General features: G+C 45.2%; 1 protein-coding gene across 4 annotated transcripts in view; it reads left to right on the forward strand.

Moving 5' to 3' along the window:
- DPYD (dihydropyrimidine dehydrogenase) overlaps positions 1-14,889 on the forward strand; it is a 351,367-nt gene that overhangs the window by 122,472 nt on the left and 214,006 nt on the right. For all 4 annotated transcript variants that reach the window (XM_036344651.1, XM_036344652.1, XM_036344654.1 and 1 more), the window contains exons 6-8: positions 2,439-2,635; positions 9,324-9,405; positions 13,266-13,353. In XM_036344651.1, the coding sequence (XP_036200544.1) occupies positions 2,439-2,635; positions 9,324-9,405; positions 13,266-13,353 (367 nt within the window). The remainder of the gene's footprint in view (positions 1-2,438; positions 2,636-9,323; positions 9,406-13,265; positions 13,354-14,889) is intronic.

Raw genomic sequence — 14,889 nt, forward strand, 5'->3', positions numbered from 1 at the left:
CTGCGCCAGCTCGGGGCGAGCCGGGTCTCCTGGCTGCAGGGCCGCTGTTCCGCCTGGAGACGCAGCCCCAGGCGCCCTGGCCCCGCGCACCGGCCTCCCAGCGAGGAAGCGCCTGCAGTGGCACAGGCTGTGTCTGATGAGCACGGAGGCCTTAGTCGGTTTCTCGGTGTATGCATGGTCCCAAAAATCTTGTCCTCTTTTTCCTTCTTCTTTCTGGCCATCGAAGGCTGGTTGCGCATACGGCCAGGTGCCAGGTTTTGTGGGGCCCCAGACGGTGAACTTCGTGCTTCATTTATGAAACATTACAGAGAAGCACTCACTCCTGCAAAATCGAAATCGAGGGCCTTGGAAGGGGCCCGCGCCAGGAGTGCTGCTGAGGCTGGCAGCGGAGGTTTTGCTTTACGGTGGGCAGCCAGCGCCTGGCTTGGGGGTGGCTGGGCCACAGGCACCTTCAGGAAAGAGTCCAGCATGTTTATGAAGCAGTTTGACCCACTGACCGATCAGACCTATCAGCTCGTGTACCAGAAACGAAGACGCATTGCCATGATAATGAATGGTAACCAGCATTTATCACTAGTGCCTTTCACGGGTCGTTTAGAAATAGGATCGTTGTTCCATTAATGTCACCTCACACTTGCCGATTGCCCCAAATCTGCATTGTCTCTGAATAAAATCTCTCCATGCTACTATTTAAAACAGTAGTATGGAGAGCTTTTACACACACAAAAACAGGAGTGTTTCTGGGAGAAAAAAAGATGATCATGAAAGGCATACGTTAGTGCCCTGGTGACACGCCATTCTCGGGGGTATCAGTGAAGTCATCTCTGTTAAGGTGTGATCTGTGTCTCTCCTTTCGGTCTTAGTGCGATGATTAGTAGAAAGGAGTGATCTCTTGATAGATTTCACTAAATATCTGACATTCTTCTCCAAAAAATCTTTAGAAATCTATTAAAAATACTCAGTGCTGGCACAATGGCTGATAATCAAACTGTGGGACTGAATGAAGTGCTAGCTGATTTTCATCGCAATATTTTAGGTTGTTTTAAAACTACATACGTGACCTAGAGCGCTAAAGTATAAGGATGTGTTTTGGAGGTTTGAGGCAATAATGTTGAAATCGACCCAGATTGCTTGATGGTTAGTATTATTTGCTATTGGGCATTTTTTTTACTCTTGTGGGCACCTTGCAGTTTGGAATGATGGACTCTCATCGATTTGAGTCTGAGCAACTTAAAAATATGTGCACTTTCCTAAGTCTGTTTTATGAATAGTAGTCGTATAAAGTGATGACACTGTATCAGTATGAATCCCATGTAAGAGGCATGGTGCTCTGAGTGAAGATTTAAACCACTTGTTTGGCTCCCAAGTGTAATGATAAGAGAAATATAATAAGTCCACAATAAAAATTAATAGCTGAAGTCAAAAAGGAGATAGAAACCATTTGCGGCCAGAAACGGGACGGACGTATTCAGCGGTGAGGAGAGGACTCAGGCCTCTCCCTGCTGGGCTCAGCATCACAGCCGGGGGCCAGGGGTCGTCTGACCCAACTTGTCACCTCGATGGGCCAGTTCAGCTTCTAAGAAAATGCACTGCCTATTTCTATTAAAAACACAAATGCACCAGGCCCGCACGGCTCAGGTTCAGTGTCGACCTGTGGACCAGGAGGTCACGGTTCGATTCCCAGTCAGGGCACATGCCGGGTGGCAGGCTCCATCCCCAGTGTGGGGCGTGCAGGAGGCAGCCGATCAATGATTCTCTCTCATCATGGATGTTTCTATCTCTACCTCTCTGAAATCAATAAAAACATATATATATGTGTGTGTGTGTATGTGTATATTTATATATATATATATATATATATATATATATATATATATATATATATGCCCAAGTGACTGTTGCGACCAAACGACTGGAACGGTTGGAATGACAGGTCGATCAGTCGTTACGAGAGGGAAGGAGGAGCAGGGGAGCCAGGAACCATGCGGTGGTGGGGGCACTGACGCGGCTCCAGTGTCCGGCATCCATTCCTTCTGCGCCCGGCCCGGTGATCGTCGCCTCCTCTCCCGACTCCACCAGGGCCTTTGGGCCCCCAGCTGGGACAGGGACCTGCGGGGGAGTGGTGGCAGACCTCTCTTTTCCCAGGGGGGCCGAGGGCCAGCTCCCTCCTTGGGAGCTGGTGGCCAACCTCCCATGCCCCATCCCTCCCCCCAGCCAGCCAACCTCCTGTGGTCCCTCCCCCCGTGTGGCCCTCCCCCCCGGCCAGAAGGCCCTGATCGCTGGCCAGGCCTAGGGACCGCAGCCTTGCATGAATTCCTGCACCAGGCCTCTAGTATGAAAGAAATAAAAATACATGTACATTTGGAACATTAAAACAGTGCTTGAGGATGTGATTGTTTGTTTAAAAACGGTAATGATGGCAACTGGTTTCTCCCTAGGTGTTCAAAGCAATGAACATCCCCCAAATCAGGGACCCGTCTCTGCCTCCCCCGGAGGAGATGCCTGAAGCCTATTCAGCAAAGATCGCTCTTCTTGGTGCCGGCCCTGCAAGTATAAGCTGTGCTTCCTTCTTGGCTCGACTGGGCTACTCTGACATCACTATATTTGAAAAACAAGAATACGTTGGCGGTTTAAGGTAAGGCCTGCATTTGTAGTATCAGCTATCCTGGGGTAAACCAGTTATGAATATTGTTGGTTCATAATTATAATCAAACTCCAGGCACACAGATGGTATTTTAAATGTGCTTTTTCCAAATGCTCACATTTTGATTTTGTTATTCGGTTTGAATGTGCAGTTGGCTTTAAGCAATATTTACTTTAACATTCCTCTGTCTCATTCTGTGAATTTAAGAGAGATCTCAGTAAAATATGTTATGGGTAGAGGAACCAATCATATGAAAACTTACGTCATCCCGGTGAGTCTGTCCTCTAGTGGAGGTATGTCTGGAACTCACACTGGAGATGGGAAAGCCCAGCTCCATAGACCATTGGGCAGTTCGTTTTGTTGAGTAGCGGACACGTTGTCCTGCTCACATATTTTCAGTTTAGTCTCTTACGTTTTGCATTTGATTAGGCTAGCGTCTACTAAAAATGTCTCATTTTCATGTACATCCACGCAGTTGATCTCATAAATGCCATAAATATAAAAAATAGTGTTTGATAGTAACCAGTATGATTATTGTGTTATCAAGATTCAGTCACGTGGTCTTTTATTTCCATGAAGAGGAATACATGGGAATGGAAAATGTTCATTTGTATCAGTGGCTTTCAGATATTCGAGCCGCGCCTGGAAATTGGATGGAGTTTCCGTTATTTAAAATACACGGAGCTCTGGAGTGGAGGGAGATTGCATTTATGATCATAAAGAAGAAAACTTGATTATAAGTAGGAAGTGAATATTGCTTAAAATATTTGGTGTAAAAGTGAGAAAGTATTTGGGCGGTAAGTTAATAATATGACTCAATTTAATGTTATTTACCCTAAATATCTCATCTTGCTTCAGAAAATCATGATTGTACTGTAAAGCCATTTTGCATATCTGTTGCTATACTTAGCACTTAAGTTTTGATGGCTACTGAACTATTTTTTTAAACAATATATTTTTCATATTTAATAATTACAAAGAATTAATTTAATCAAGCTATGGCTACAATGTCTGCTTATGTTTTTTTATGTTTTATGACAGCAAAAAAATATGTGTCAGCAAATGTATAAATCTCAATATTGCTCAAATAATAATATGCCAAAACAAAGATAAACTTGCATTAATGTAAAACTATTTGACTGAATCATCAGGCAAAACTATTACATAATAGGAAGACCAGTAAAAGTAGGTAAGAAGCATGAGCCGAAGAAAAAATAACCGGATTGCCAAGAAATAATTATTTTCGTATAGAGACGTTTCGCCACTATGAGTTTTAAGGGATTACACATATTTTACAAACTTCTTTATATCCTGGATAGTAAAATACCCAATATATTATTTTGCCGGAATGCATTAGGCTATCTCTTATAATGGCATTTTACTGCGGCTTTATTAATTAGGGGAAACCTAGTGTATTAGCCAGATATGTAAGCATTGTACTTTTTTTCAATTATACACATCAATGAATACATGAGCTAATTTAAAAAATACGAACGTAAGTGTTGTATACCCTAGTACACTAGGAAAATCTTTTTGCCCTTAATTGCATTTGCACAGCCTAAAATGGAACAAGCCCAGTTTGTGAATTATTCTGTGTTGACAATTTTGATAGATTATCATGGGTGTTAGCATCTCTCTCTCTCTCTCTCTCTCTCTCTCTCTCAAATGCAGGAGAGACAGGTCTAGAACATCATAGAAGTCGACACTAAACTGGTGTTTTCATGGATTTGCAGAACATCGCCGAGTGGGACAGGTTTTCCTGGCTTCATGGCCAAACATGTTATTTTTTAAAAATTCTTTCTTGATTTATGTTCTTCCCTCTCCCTGTGAACCCTCCCGGGAGCGGGGCCAGTGAAGTGCTGAGTGGCTCTCCTTTGGACCCTCCGAGGGTGGTCACTCTTACAGGATTATCACCGCCGATGCTGGAAGTCAGCCCGGTGACAGCCCACACTTCCCTTCATTTATGTTCTCACTTACAGATGTCTTTCATCCTCTCGCCCCTTCAGAGTGGCTAAAAAAGATTCGATTAGCTTCGTATTTGAAATCAATTGCTTAAAGAGGGGATGTCAGGTTTTATCTTTCCTTTTCCTTTTCATCCAAGTAGATGCTTTTCTCCCCGGTAAATTGAGATCCCAAGTACCTGTAGGAAATCGCTCCAGCTGGGGAAGGAGACCCAGGGCCCCACCCCCACTGGATTGAGCACCACCAGCTGCTTGTCTGTGATGCCGCAGCCAATGCGCACCCTGTCAGGGGAGCTGCTTTCCTCCAACTGCGGCTTCTCCTCCCTTTTTTCCCCCAGGATGTGAGTTTAAAAGGGCCGAGGACTGGATGTTGTCATGACAAAGATAAAGGTGGCGTCAGCAGGCTCTCGGGGTCCATGCCTGTGTGCACTCCCTGGCGCTGTCTTTTACTCATAAAAGTGAATGCCTGTGTGTCAGTGCCAGATCCAACCACCTCCTTGTGGTACCTCCCCTTCCACTTACTGACCCAGGAGACGCTTGCAGGGCGATCCTCACACACTGATTCACTTCACGCGCGTGCTGAGCCCTGTGCTCAGTGCTGGCTGCCCAGCTGTGGGCCATGGGAGGGGCCGGCATCTAACCTGCTTGCATGCCTCCTTCAGTTCTCAGAATTATACTCTGTGCCCGGCTGGCGGGGCTCAATGGTTGAGCATCGACCTATGAACCAGGAGGTCATGGTTCAATTTCCGTTCGGGGCACAGGCCCAGGTTGCGGGCTTGCTTCCCAGTGTGGGGCATGCAGGAGGCAGCCAATCAGTGTTTCTGTCTCACCATTGATGTTTATCTCTGTCCCTCTCTCTTCCTCTCTGAAATCAATTAAAATATTATTTAAAGAAAGAATTATACGTTCTGCTTGCTCAGGTTTCCTCCCACTCAGTGGGTATGCCCTCCTTCCTTGTCGTCTGCTTTCTTCATGCAGAACCGTTTTTTCCCTTTTATACCATACTAGAGACCCGGTGCATGAATTCATGCCCAGGTAGGGTCCCTAGGACTGCCTGATGATCAGGGCCGATTGGGGCCTTCCTTTGTTCCACGCCGCCCTCTGGTGGTCAGCGCATGTCATAGCAAGCAGTTGGTCTCCAGTTGAACTCCTGCAGGGACAATTAGCATATTAGGCTTTTATATACTAGTAGGTAGATAGATACTTCTACCGAGATCCCATACAAATCCCTGGTGAGGCTGTGTCAGCCTCACAGTGTACCTGCCTGTGCGTGGAGCCTCACCTTGCCGGCCGTGGCTGCTTTATTTGGCTGGAATTCTTTATTCACAGCCCCTTGTTTTTGCTTAGCTGCCCCAAATCAGAGGATCTTCCATTCTGAAGATCTTCCATTCCAGACTGAAATTTCCATTCTTCATTTCCATATCACTCCATGCCTCTCAAGACAGGGTACCTGGCCCTCGCTGGTTTGGCTCCGTGGATATAGCATCATCTTGGGCCCCGCAAATGATAGTGTCATTACTTTATACGACTACTATCACAAAACATACTTAGAAAAGTGCACATTTTTAAGTTGTTTAGACTCAAATCGATGACAGTCCATCATTCTAAACTGCAGGGTGCCCATAAGAGTAGAAAAATACCCAATAGCAAATAATCCTAACCATCATGCAATTTGACCATTTTCAACATTATTGCCTCAAATCTCCAAAATATATTTTTATATTTTAAAGCTCTAGACACAAATATATAGTTTTAAAACAAACTAAAATATTGTGATGAAAAATCATCTATCAGGCTGAGGAGGCCCAGGTTCAATTCCAGTCAAGGGCACATGTCTCGGTTGCAGGCTTGACCCCTGGCCCTGGGTCAGGGCACGTGCGGGAGGCAACCAATCAGTGTGTGTCTCTCACATTGATGTTTCTCTCTCTGTGTCTCTCCTCCTCCCTTCCATTCTCTCTAAAAATCATTGGAAAAATATCATTGGGTGAGGATTAACAACAACAACAAAATAAGACAGGCTACCTGTTGGTGTCCACATGCAATCCACAGTGTTTGAGAACCCTTTTGCTTAGCTCTTGAAGACACAGGGAGGAACAAGTACCCTCTAGCCTCTTAGGTTCCGTGGCTGGGCCTGTGAACTAAACTGAGTTTATCGACACCTGTATCGGGCATGCAGGTGGGAGAACTCAGTGGTGAGTCCGTCATAGGAAGGAGCGGTGTCAGAACTTGAGGCTTGTGAAGCTTATTTACAAAAAACAGTGAGTCAGTGAAGAAGTGACCAGACCAGATGGAAGGGTGTTTTGGGGGCGGCATCCTATGGGAAAGTGGCTGAAAGAGGGAAGCTCCTGGGAGACCAGGGTCATTGAGGTTTGTGGTGTAGATCTCTCTAGGTCAGTGACGGCGAACCTTTTGAGCTCGGCATGTCAGCATTTTGAAAAACCCTAGCTTAACTCTGGTGCCGTGTCACATATAGAAATTTTTTGATATTTGCAACCATAGTAAAACAAAGACTTATATTTTTGATAATTAAATATATTTTATATATTTAAATGCCATTTAACGAAGAAAAATCAACCAAAAAAAATGAGTTCGCGTGTCATGGGTTCGCCATCACTGCTCTAGGTGCCCCTGTGCAGATCCATGCCCAGACTTGTCTCTCGGTGATTCAGACTTCTGCCCTTCCTGGCTCGGAAAGGGAGACGCACCTGTGCGAATGTATGTCCTGCTTCTAGGCAGAGAAGAGGGGGCAGGAGCTTTTCAGAACGTGTCTGCTTCTTCTCACCTGCCTTCACCTGAAGATAGCCCTATTTCAACCAGGGATCTGGGGGTGGAGTGTTCTGATAGACATCCAGAGCATTGTGAGGGCATGCGAGGGCCAGGTGGCCCGAGTTCCCAGGTCAGCTTGAGATTCTTATCCCTGACTGAGACCCAAATCCCTTCTCACTGGAGTCTTGCCTCCTAACTGGTCAGACAGCCCGGTTAGTGAAGGCCTTGATTTCACACTGTTAATTCCGTGGATCTTCTGTCACTCAGAGCACGGTGCCTTGCCTTGCTGATTGTTTGACGTAGAGAAATTGATTGAATAATCAAGTTCATAAGCCTAAGAAAAAGGCTATGTGTGCGCCTCAGAAGACGGCTTTGGGCAGCCCAGGGGCTTCGTCTTCAGCAATCGCTTATTCCCCTCACACTTGAATCTCTGTCAGGCCTGGACGTAGCTCTCTCATGACATAGACTACATCCTTTTGTAGTTATCTGTTTCTGGAACTTTCCCCACCAGCACGAGAGCTTATTTAAAGTGGGAATTTGGTAAAATTCACTATCAAATCCCAGTCACTAACACTGCGCCTGGTGCTCTGTACCTGCTTGTTAAATGACAACATAAATGAATAAATAAATAAAATATTCGTGGACACATATCGCCTGTTCATTATTGTAAAACACTGAAAAGTTCATTTTGCTTAGCTTCTCATTCCCTAAATTATTACAGTATAGAATGATTATATTGTATAAATGGTTTTTGTTGTTGTGGTTGTTTTTGTGGGGGGGTTTAAGGGCAGACAGTAAGCCAGTACTGACATTCCTTATTTATGACTGTGTCCTTCAGGGATGCTTATTGCTTTCAGAGAAGAAGATGGGTTTACTACAAAAATGTTCTCTAGGTCACATGGAACTAATCCTGCCATGTCCTAAGCGGCACAGTAGTACAGAGTCACAGATTTGAACATGAACAAGCACAAACAGCGATTTGCAACCTCTTTCAGCTCAGGGCACACATAAACTAATTTCTACAATTGTGTGGCACAACAAAAACCACATTTTTTGCCAACCTGACCCCCCAAAAAATGTAAAATTTTGATTCATTCATACCAGACATCCATTGTTGTATTGGCTATTGCTCATTTTTTTATTTGGCAATTTAAGGGAGAAGAAGCCAGTGCCCCAACTAAATAGTCAGGCATCGCATGTTTTAAACATGCTTGCAGCACATGTGTTGAAAACAGCTGAGCTAGAGGAATCTTTATAGAATATATATGAATGTACATGTATGTATGTATATTAAACATGACCTATACTTTCAACTAATTATTGGTATTTAACATTGCATTTTCTTAGGAATTTCTTATGTAATTACTAGAGGCCTGGTGCATGAAATTCGGGCACGGGTAGGGTCCCTAGGCCTGGCGGGCAATCGGCCAATCGGGGTCTTCTGGCTGCTGGCTGGGGCCTTCCTTCTGGCTGCCAGCTGGGGCCTTCCTTCGTTCTGCACCGCCCCATGGTGGTCAGCGCACATCATAGCAAGTGATGTGTCTCCCTGTTGAACTCCTGTGGGGATAATTTGCATATTAGGCTTTTATATCTATAGATCAGTAAACCATAAACTTAATAGTTTTAGAAATGCTTTTTACCACTGTCTATTTATTATTTGTTTTCCATAGTTTACGTATATTTATTTTTCACATCACTTTCTACTCTTTCTATGATAGTCCCTATAATATTTTAATATTTTACCCTGTATATAAAAATGTAGACTGTAGTCCCTATAATACTTTATTCTGTATATAAAAACGTGGATGCCCCCACTGGTCTCATGTTCTGTGAAATGCAAACACCCTTCGAAGAGACAGTCAGTCCCTTAATATTGGTCAGAAGGACAGGTTGCATTTTTAAGATGGATGATTTCTCAACAGGTGCTTCTTCTTTTTCTCTTTCTCGCCCAGCACTTCTGAGATCCCTCAGTTCCGGCTGCCCTATGACGTCGTGAACTTCGAGGTTGAGCTGATGAAGGACCTTGGTGTGAAGGTAAATGAAAGCCAACACCTGGCTGTTGTTCAGAGAGGAGGCGTGGGCTTGCGGCTGCGCTGAGCCGCGAAATGCCACACATGGTGGGAAGAACAATTAAAGCGGCTCCGGCGGCAGCGGCAGGATCCCCTTGCTCAGGGCATTTGTCTGTCTGCCTGTCTGAAGGCCACCCGCCTGGAAAAGGGCGATCGATAGCGCTCATCTGGCACGCCGCCCGTGATTAATTGTCTGTGAGACTCAGATCCCTACATCGCTTCAGGGGTTCAGTGCGGAGGATGGAAGGGTCTGGCTTCTTTCATCACGCTCTTGTTTTGTGTATCTGCTTTCTGTTTTTCATGCAACTTCCGTGCTCTCAAACATTCGTATTTCACAATACGGAGCATCATTTCTTACCGAGGCTCATTTTATTTATTCTCTGCATCGTGCCAGGCGTGCCCATGTGATCATGCTCTCCCCACAGGAGCAGGAGATCCATGGGGAACAGCTTTGTCTATCTCATTGTTTTGTGGAATAAAGATTGTGGTGTTCCTTTAGGGATGGTCAGAAAGTTAACACATTTTAGGCTTAAAATAGAGCTTTAGGAACTCCTCTTCCTTTTTTAGCCTTGAGTTACGTACTTTTTAATTTTTCTAGGTTGAATAACAAAACCATTTCAAATTATTCATTTCTCTCCGCGGAGACCCTTGTGGGCATCCATGTGTTCCTCTTACTGTTATGATTCTTTTCCTTGAGCGATTGTGGTTTTGCTTTTCCCTTTAACACAGAGTTGTTTAGGGTAATATTTTTCCTTGCTTCTGCGTTCTTACGATAACATTCAAATTTTTATTTTTTTACTTTACGTGATCAGCAAGATATGCAATTTCTAATTTATCAAGTACACTCTCAAGTGATTTCTCATCAAAAGACCATTTCTAATAAAATAAAACTACTTTTTTTCTTGAGAAGAATTAGCCTCTTAGCTGTTATATTTTTATAACATCTCTTGACTTTTATCACAACAAATTTAATGTAAGGCACGGCAAATCATTTTTAATTTCAGGTGGACTTAATGAAGTCTCTTGTGATATTTGTGCCAGACGATGTTACTCACCTTTTAGACTAAATGCTCTTTTGTTGGTCTTGCAATTCAGAATGGGTGGGATGGGAACATTTTTTTGTCTCCTAGTGTTAATAATATTTCTAATGGCTTTAAATTTTAAAGCTAAAAATGTAAATCTGCATAAAGCTCTTGCATTTTTCGAAATATGTTTAAAACACGTACAGTGGCCATTCCTCAGAATAGGGTGAGAGCATTCTGTTTTGATTTGACTGAATTTGTAATTGCGAGGCGCCTCCTCTGCTGCATGATTTGAGTAGAAATACCTACCAGGTCTCTTTCTGGATGAGCTCTCTTCGTTGTCTTGTTTTCCATTACCGTTGCCGGAAGCAAGCATTTCCATTATAATAGGATGCTATTGGGAACTCATAACGTCTTATCAATATCTGCACAGGAAGGAGAGAAACGTGCAGCAGTCGTTGACAAAATAATTGGTGTTTCTAAAGACAGCTAAATATTTTAAAAACTCTTCCGCTGATCTCCTGTCTCAGAGATTCTGGAAATATTTTATCTCTTTAGCCAGACCTCCTATCAGAGGCGTGTGGAGAACATGTGCACTTGTTTCCTGTGTGTGTTCATGGGGCATCACAGTCCATTTACACACAGTTCCCCTCCAAAAGCAGTTGTAAACCTTCATCCTACGTGATGAATATTACTCTTTTCAAAAAATGTATCTTCATTCTTGAAAGCATTACAGATGCCCCCCCTTTTCCCCATTGACCCCCGCCACCCCCCACCCACCTCTCCCCAGTGTTCACCCCACTACTGTCTGTGTCCAGGGGCTATGCACATACGCATCTGGGCTCCCAGGCTCATCTCTCCCACCCCCTATAATATTATTCTCGATGTGAATGCCTTTTGTGGACGGATAAAGGAAGTTGTCCTCGAGTCCAAAGTGGAGAGTAGATGGAGCTTTGCCTCAGGCCTTACTCTATGCAGCCCGTATATTGGATTAGCAGTAACTCTTATGCCGACAATGAAGTGGAAGGAATTTTATTCTGAATTTGGCTAAGGTGTTTGCCCAGTCATGTGTCCCTAAAGCCATCTGAGGAAGCTAGACTATAGTCTATAACCCACATCTATGAATATCACGATGGCAGAACATTACAAATAGAAGAGTGCAGGGACTCACGGAACAAAACCGTGATCAGCGTGCCCACCAGGGGATTTTCCTGATGTTGTATCTGTTTAACCACTAATGCTAGGATTTCAGAGTAGCAGCCCAGCAATGATTTTTATGTCTGCCATTTTATTTAATTTTTTTGGTTAATCCTCACCCGAGGATATTTTTCCATTAATTTTTAGGAAGAGTGGAAGAGAGAGGGAGAGACAGAAACATCGATGTGAAAGAAACACATTGACTGGTTGCCTCCTGCACATGCCCCAACCATGGCCCAGGCTGGGGAGGAGCCTGCAACTGAGGTATGTGCCCTTGACCGGAATTGAACCTGGGACCTTTTGGTATGCAGGCTGACGTTCTATCCACTGAACCAGACCGGCCAGGGTAGTGTCTGCCATTTAGAGTTCCATTCCAACGCACTACCGCATGTGCCCATGGGTTATGCGTATATGAATATAAGTCCTTTGGTGAATCTCTTCCCGCCGCCCTCCTGCCTTCATGTGGGGGTGACTTCCCCGGACAAGCACAACGTTTGGATGTTACAGTTGAGGCCTGGGGAAGAGGCTCACACTGGATCTGTGATCTCATGGAACTAGACGTTAGCCAGGCTCCATTTCTTGCCTGGTCCCGGCAGGTCCCCGTCTGTCTTCAGGTGTCAGTGACAAGTCTGTGTCTGAGGTCCTTGAAACAGTCACCTTGGCGAGCGGCCCCAGCTCCCCGTGGAGAAGGGCGGGGGCAGTCACTGCGGTGGTTACGTGCAGGGTCCTTTCCCTTGGGCCCGGCCACCTCTGCCGTCGGCAGGCTCCCGTTCTGAAAATCGGCTCCTGTCTGGGAACCGAGCAAACTATTGTGGCTTTTAATAGGGGTGATGCCCCTCTGCCTCCTGCCTTTCCTCATCCTCCCTACGCAACGCTCCCCATGGAGCTTCCAGCCCTGCTCTAAAAAGGTCCCATTGAAGTCCTACCGTCTCTTGATTCTCGTCTCTCTGATGGAATCTCTCCATCCTCCCAGCGCCCGTAGACCTGGGCTGGCCCCGCGGTTTATGTTTATTGGTTTATGTACATCTTCTCACCGATCCTAACTACACACCGAGGCACAAGCTGTCTCATTTGTCATTTTATCATTGAAAGTGCCCCCACGTGGTGCTTTGAACATATTAATTAAGCTCTGAAAGTTTACCCACTTGTCTTTAAATACACTAGCTTTTATCTTTGTTACTTTTATTAAAAGGCAAAAGAAATGCATTTAGCCCTTAAGTAAAACGTGTTAATATTCCACTTCTAACAGACAAACATATTTCCATACATTTGGAACTTTATATATATATATCCAGTGCTTGTTCTTTTTGATGTTGAAGATCAAGATTTTATTAATCAGCCCGCCCGGCAGGGCCCAGTGGTTGAGAGTCGACCTATGAACCAGGAGGCCACCGGTTTGATTCCCGGTCAGGGCACAGGCTCGGGTTGCGGGCTGGATCCCCAGTGTGGGGCGTGCAAGAGGCAGGTGATCCATGATTCTCTCTCATCATTGATGTTTCTCTCTCTCTCCCTCTCCCTTCCTCTCTGAAGTCAATGAAAATAAATTTTTAAAGTATTTCATTAATCAAAATTCCAAGTGTCATTATTCACATCTTGTTTCTTACAGATAGTTTGTGGCAGAAGCCTTTCCATGAATGACATGACTCTCCACACTCTGAAAGAAGACGGGTACAAAGCCGCTTTCATTGGCATCGGTGAGTAGCTTACTTTTAAATATTGTTCTTTATCATATTTTTAAATTTTTCCTGACAATATCCAGAACAACTGCCTTCAGACATGTCCGTGGTCAAAGTTGCGTCTCTTCAGAGAAGAGCAGACAGAAATGAGTGGAGATTGTTTTATAACAGAGGTGCTGTCTCCGCTTTGTTCGGGATGGACGTTGGCGAGGCCATGTCTGCCTTCCCGTTCTCTCCCCTGGCCATCGTCACCAGCCGGCATCTCCAGGAACTAAAATGTGTCCCGGGCCGGCCATGGAAACTCAGCATTTGGCTGAGAGCAGTTGACATGCTCTAGCTCGCGCTCTGTGATCAGACAGATGGGAGGAAGTGATAACAAAGGGCGGAATTGGCTTGTCTTCCTGCCCTCTTCCTTATTTACTTATTTATTTATTTATTTTTAAGATTTCCTAAAGATTGTCCGTATCTGGCTGGCTTTTACAGATGTGTAACCATAGTGCCGCTAAGGTCAGTCACGGGTCTGACGGTCCCACCTTTTGCCGACACATCCCAGGGAGGTCGAGTTTTCTAACATTGATCTCTGTCTGCTGATTGTTTACTGAGGGGCCAGAGAGAACAGTTGGTTCAATTTAGCCTTCGTGTTGTGGCCTTTGTCGTCATCCTCTCGTGGACTGGACGGTGGGTAGTTGATGGCCCACACACGGACGGGCCCATCCTGGTGTCCTTTGGTTTGTCTGTCTCTCCCTCCGTTCACGCACGCGAATATCAGCCTCTACCTGGCAGAGCCACACGGAGGCGACAGCTGTTCCTTCTCTGAGCTGATCACACGCTGGGCCCGTTGTGGGGTCGGGGCCTGTCCATTGGCCTAGCCCAGTGGTTCTCAACCTTGGCTGCACATTAGAATCACCTGGGAATCTTTTTAAACTTCTCTTTTCTGGGCCTCAGCCTCCGGAAATTCTGTTTCTTTGTTACTCATGTTGTGGCTCCACCCCATAACAAAGAAACAGAATTTCCGGAGGATGAGGCCCAGAAATCGGGATTTTAAAAAGATTCCCAGGTGATTCTAATGTGCAGCCAAGGTTGAGAACCAGTGCCCTAGCCTTTCCAGAATGAGGTCATCAGCGGTGCTCCCCAGCCCGCCTACTCGATTTCCTTATCGGGATGCCAGGCCCTCTGTTTCTAGATTATTGCTCCCAAGTCTAGGGCCGTTTCTGTCCCTCTCTTAGTTTCGATGAAAAATTAGAGAAAAATAAGTTTGCCCTAATTTCTAGCCTCTGAGTGTCTGCAAGGAGCCTCCTTTCAGAAGCTCGCGTGCCCTTGTCCTCACGGTGTCTCTGTGTTAGCCTGTATGTAAATGCAGTAGCCACCCCAGAGATCAGGAGCTGGAGGGAGGCGAGGTCTTCACTTTCCCGCGTTCCCTGTTTAGAGGCTTTAGCGCAGCGGTTCTCAACCTGTGGGTCGCGACCCTTTGGCGGTGGAACAACCCTTTCACAGGGGTCGCCTAAGACCATCCTGCGTATCAGATCTTTACATGATGATTCATCACAGTAGCAA

This window comes from Myotis myotis, unplaced genomic scaffold (assembly GCF_014108235.1).
Source record: "Myotis myotis isolate mMyoMyo1 unplaced genomic scaffold, mMyoMyo1.p scaffold_m19_p_18, whole genome shotgun sequence".
In the NCBI taxonomy this organism is placed as follows: domain Eukaryota; kingdom Metazoa; phylum Chordata; class Mammalia; order Chiroptera; family Vespertilionidae; genus Myotis; species Myotis myotis.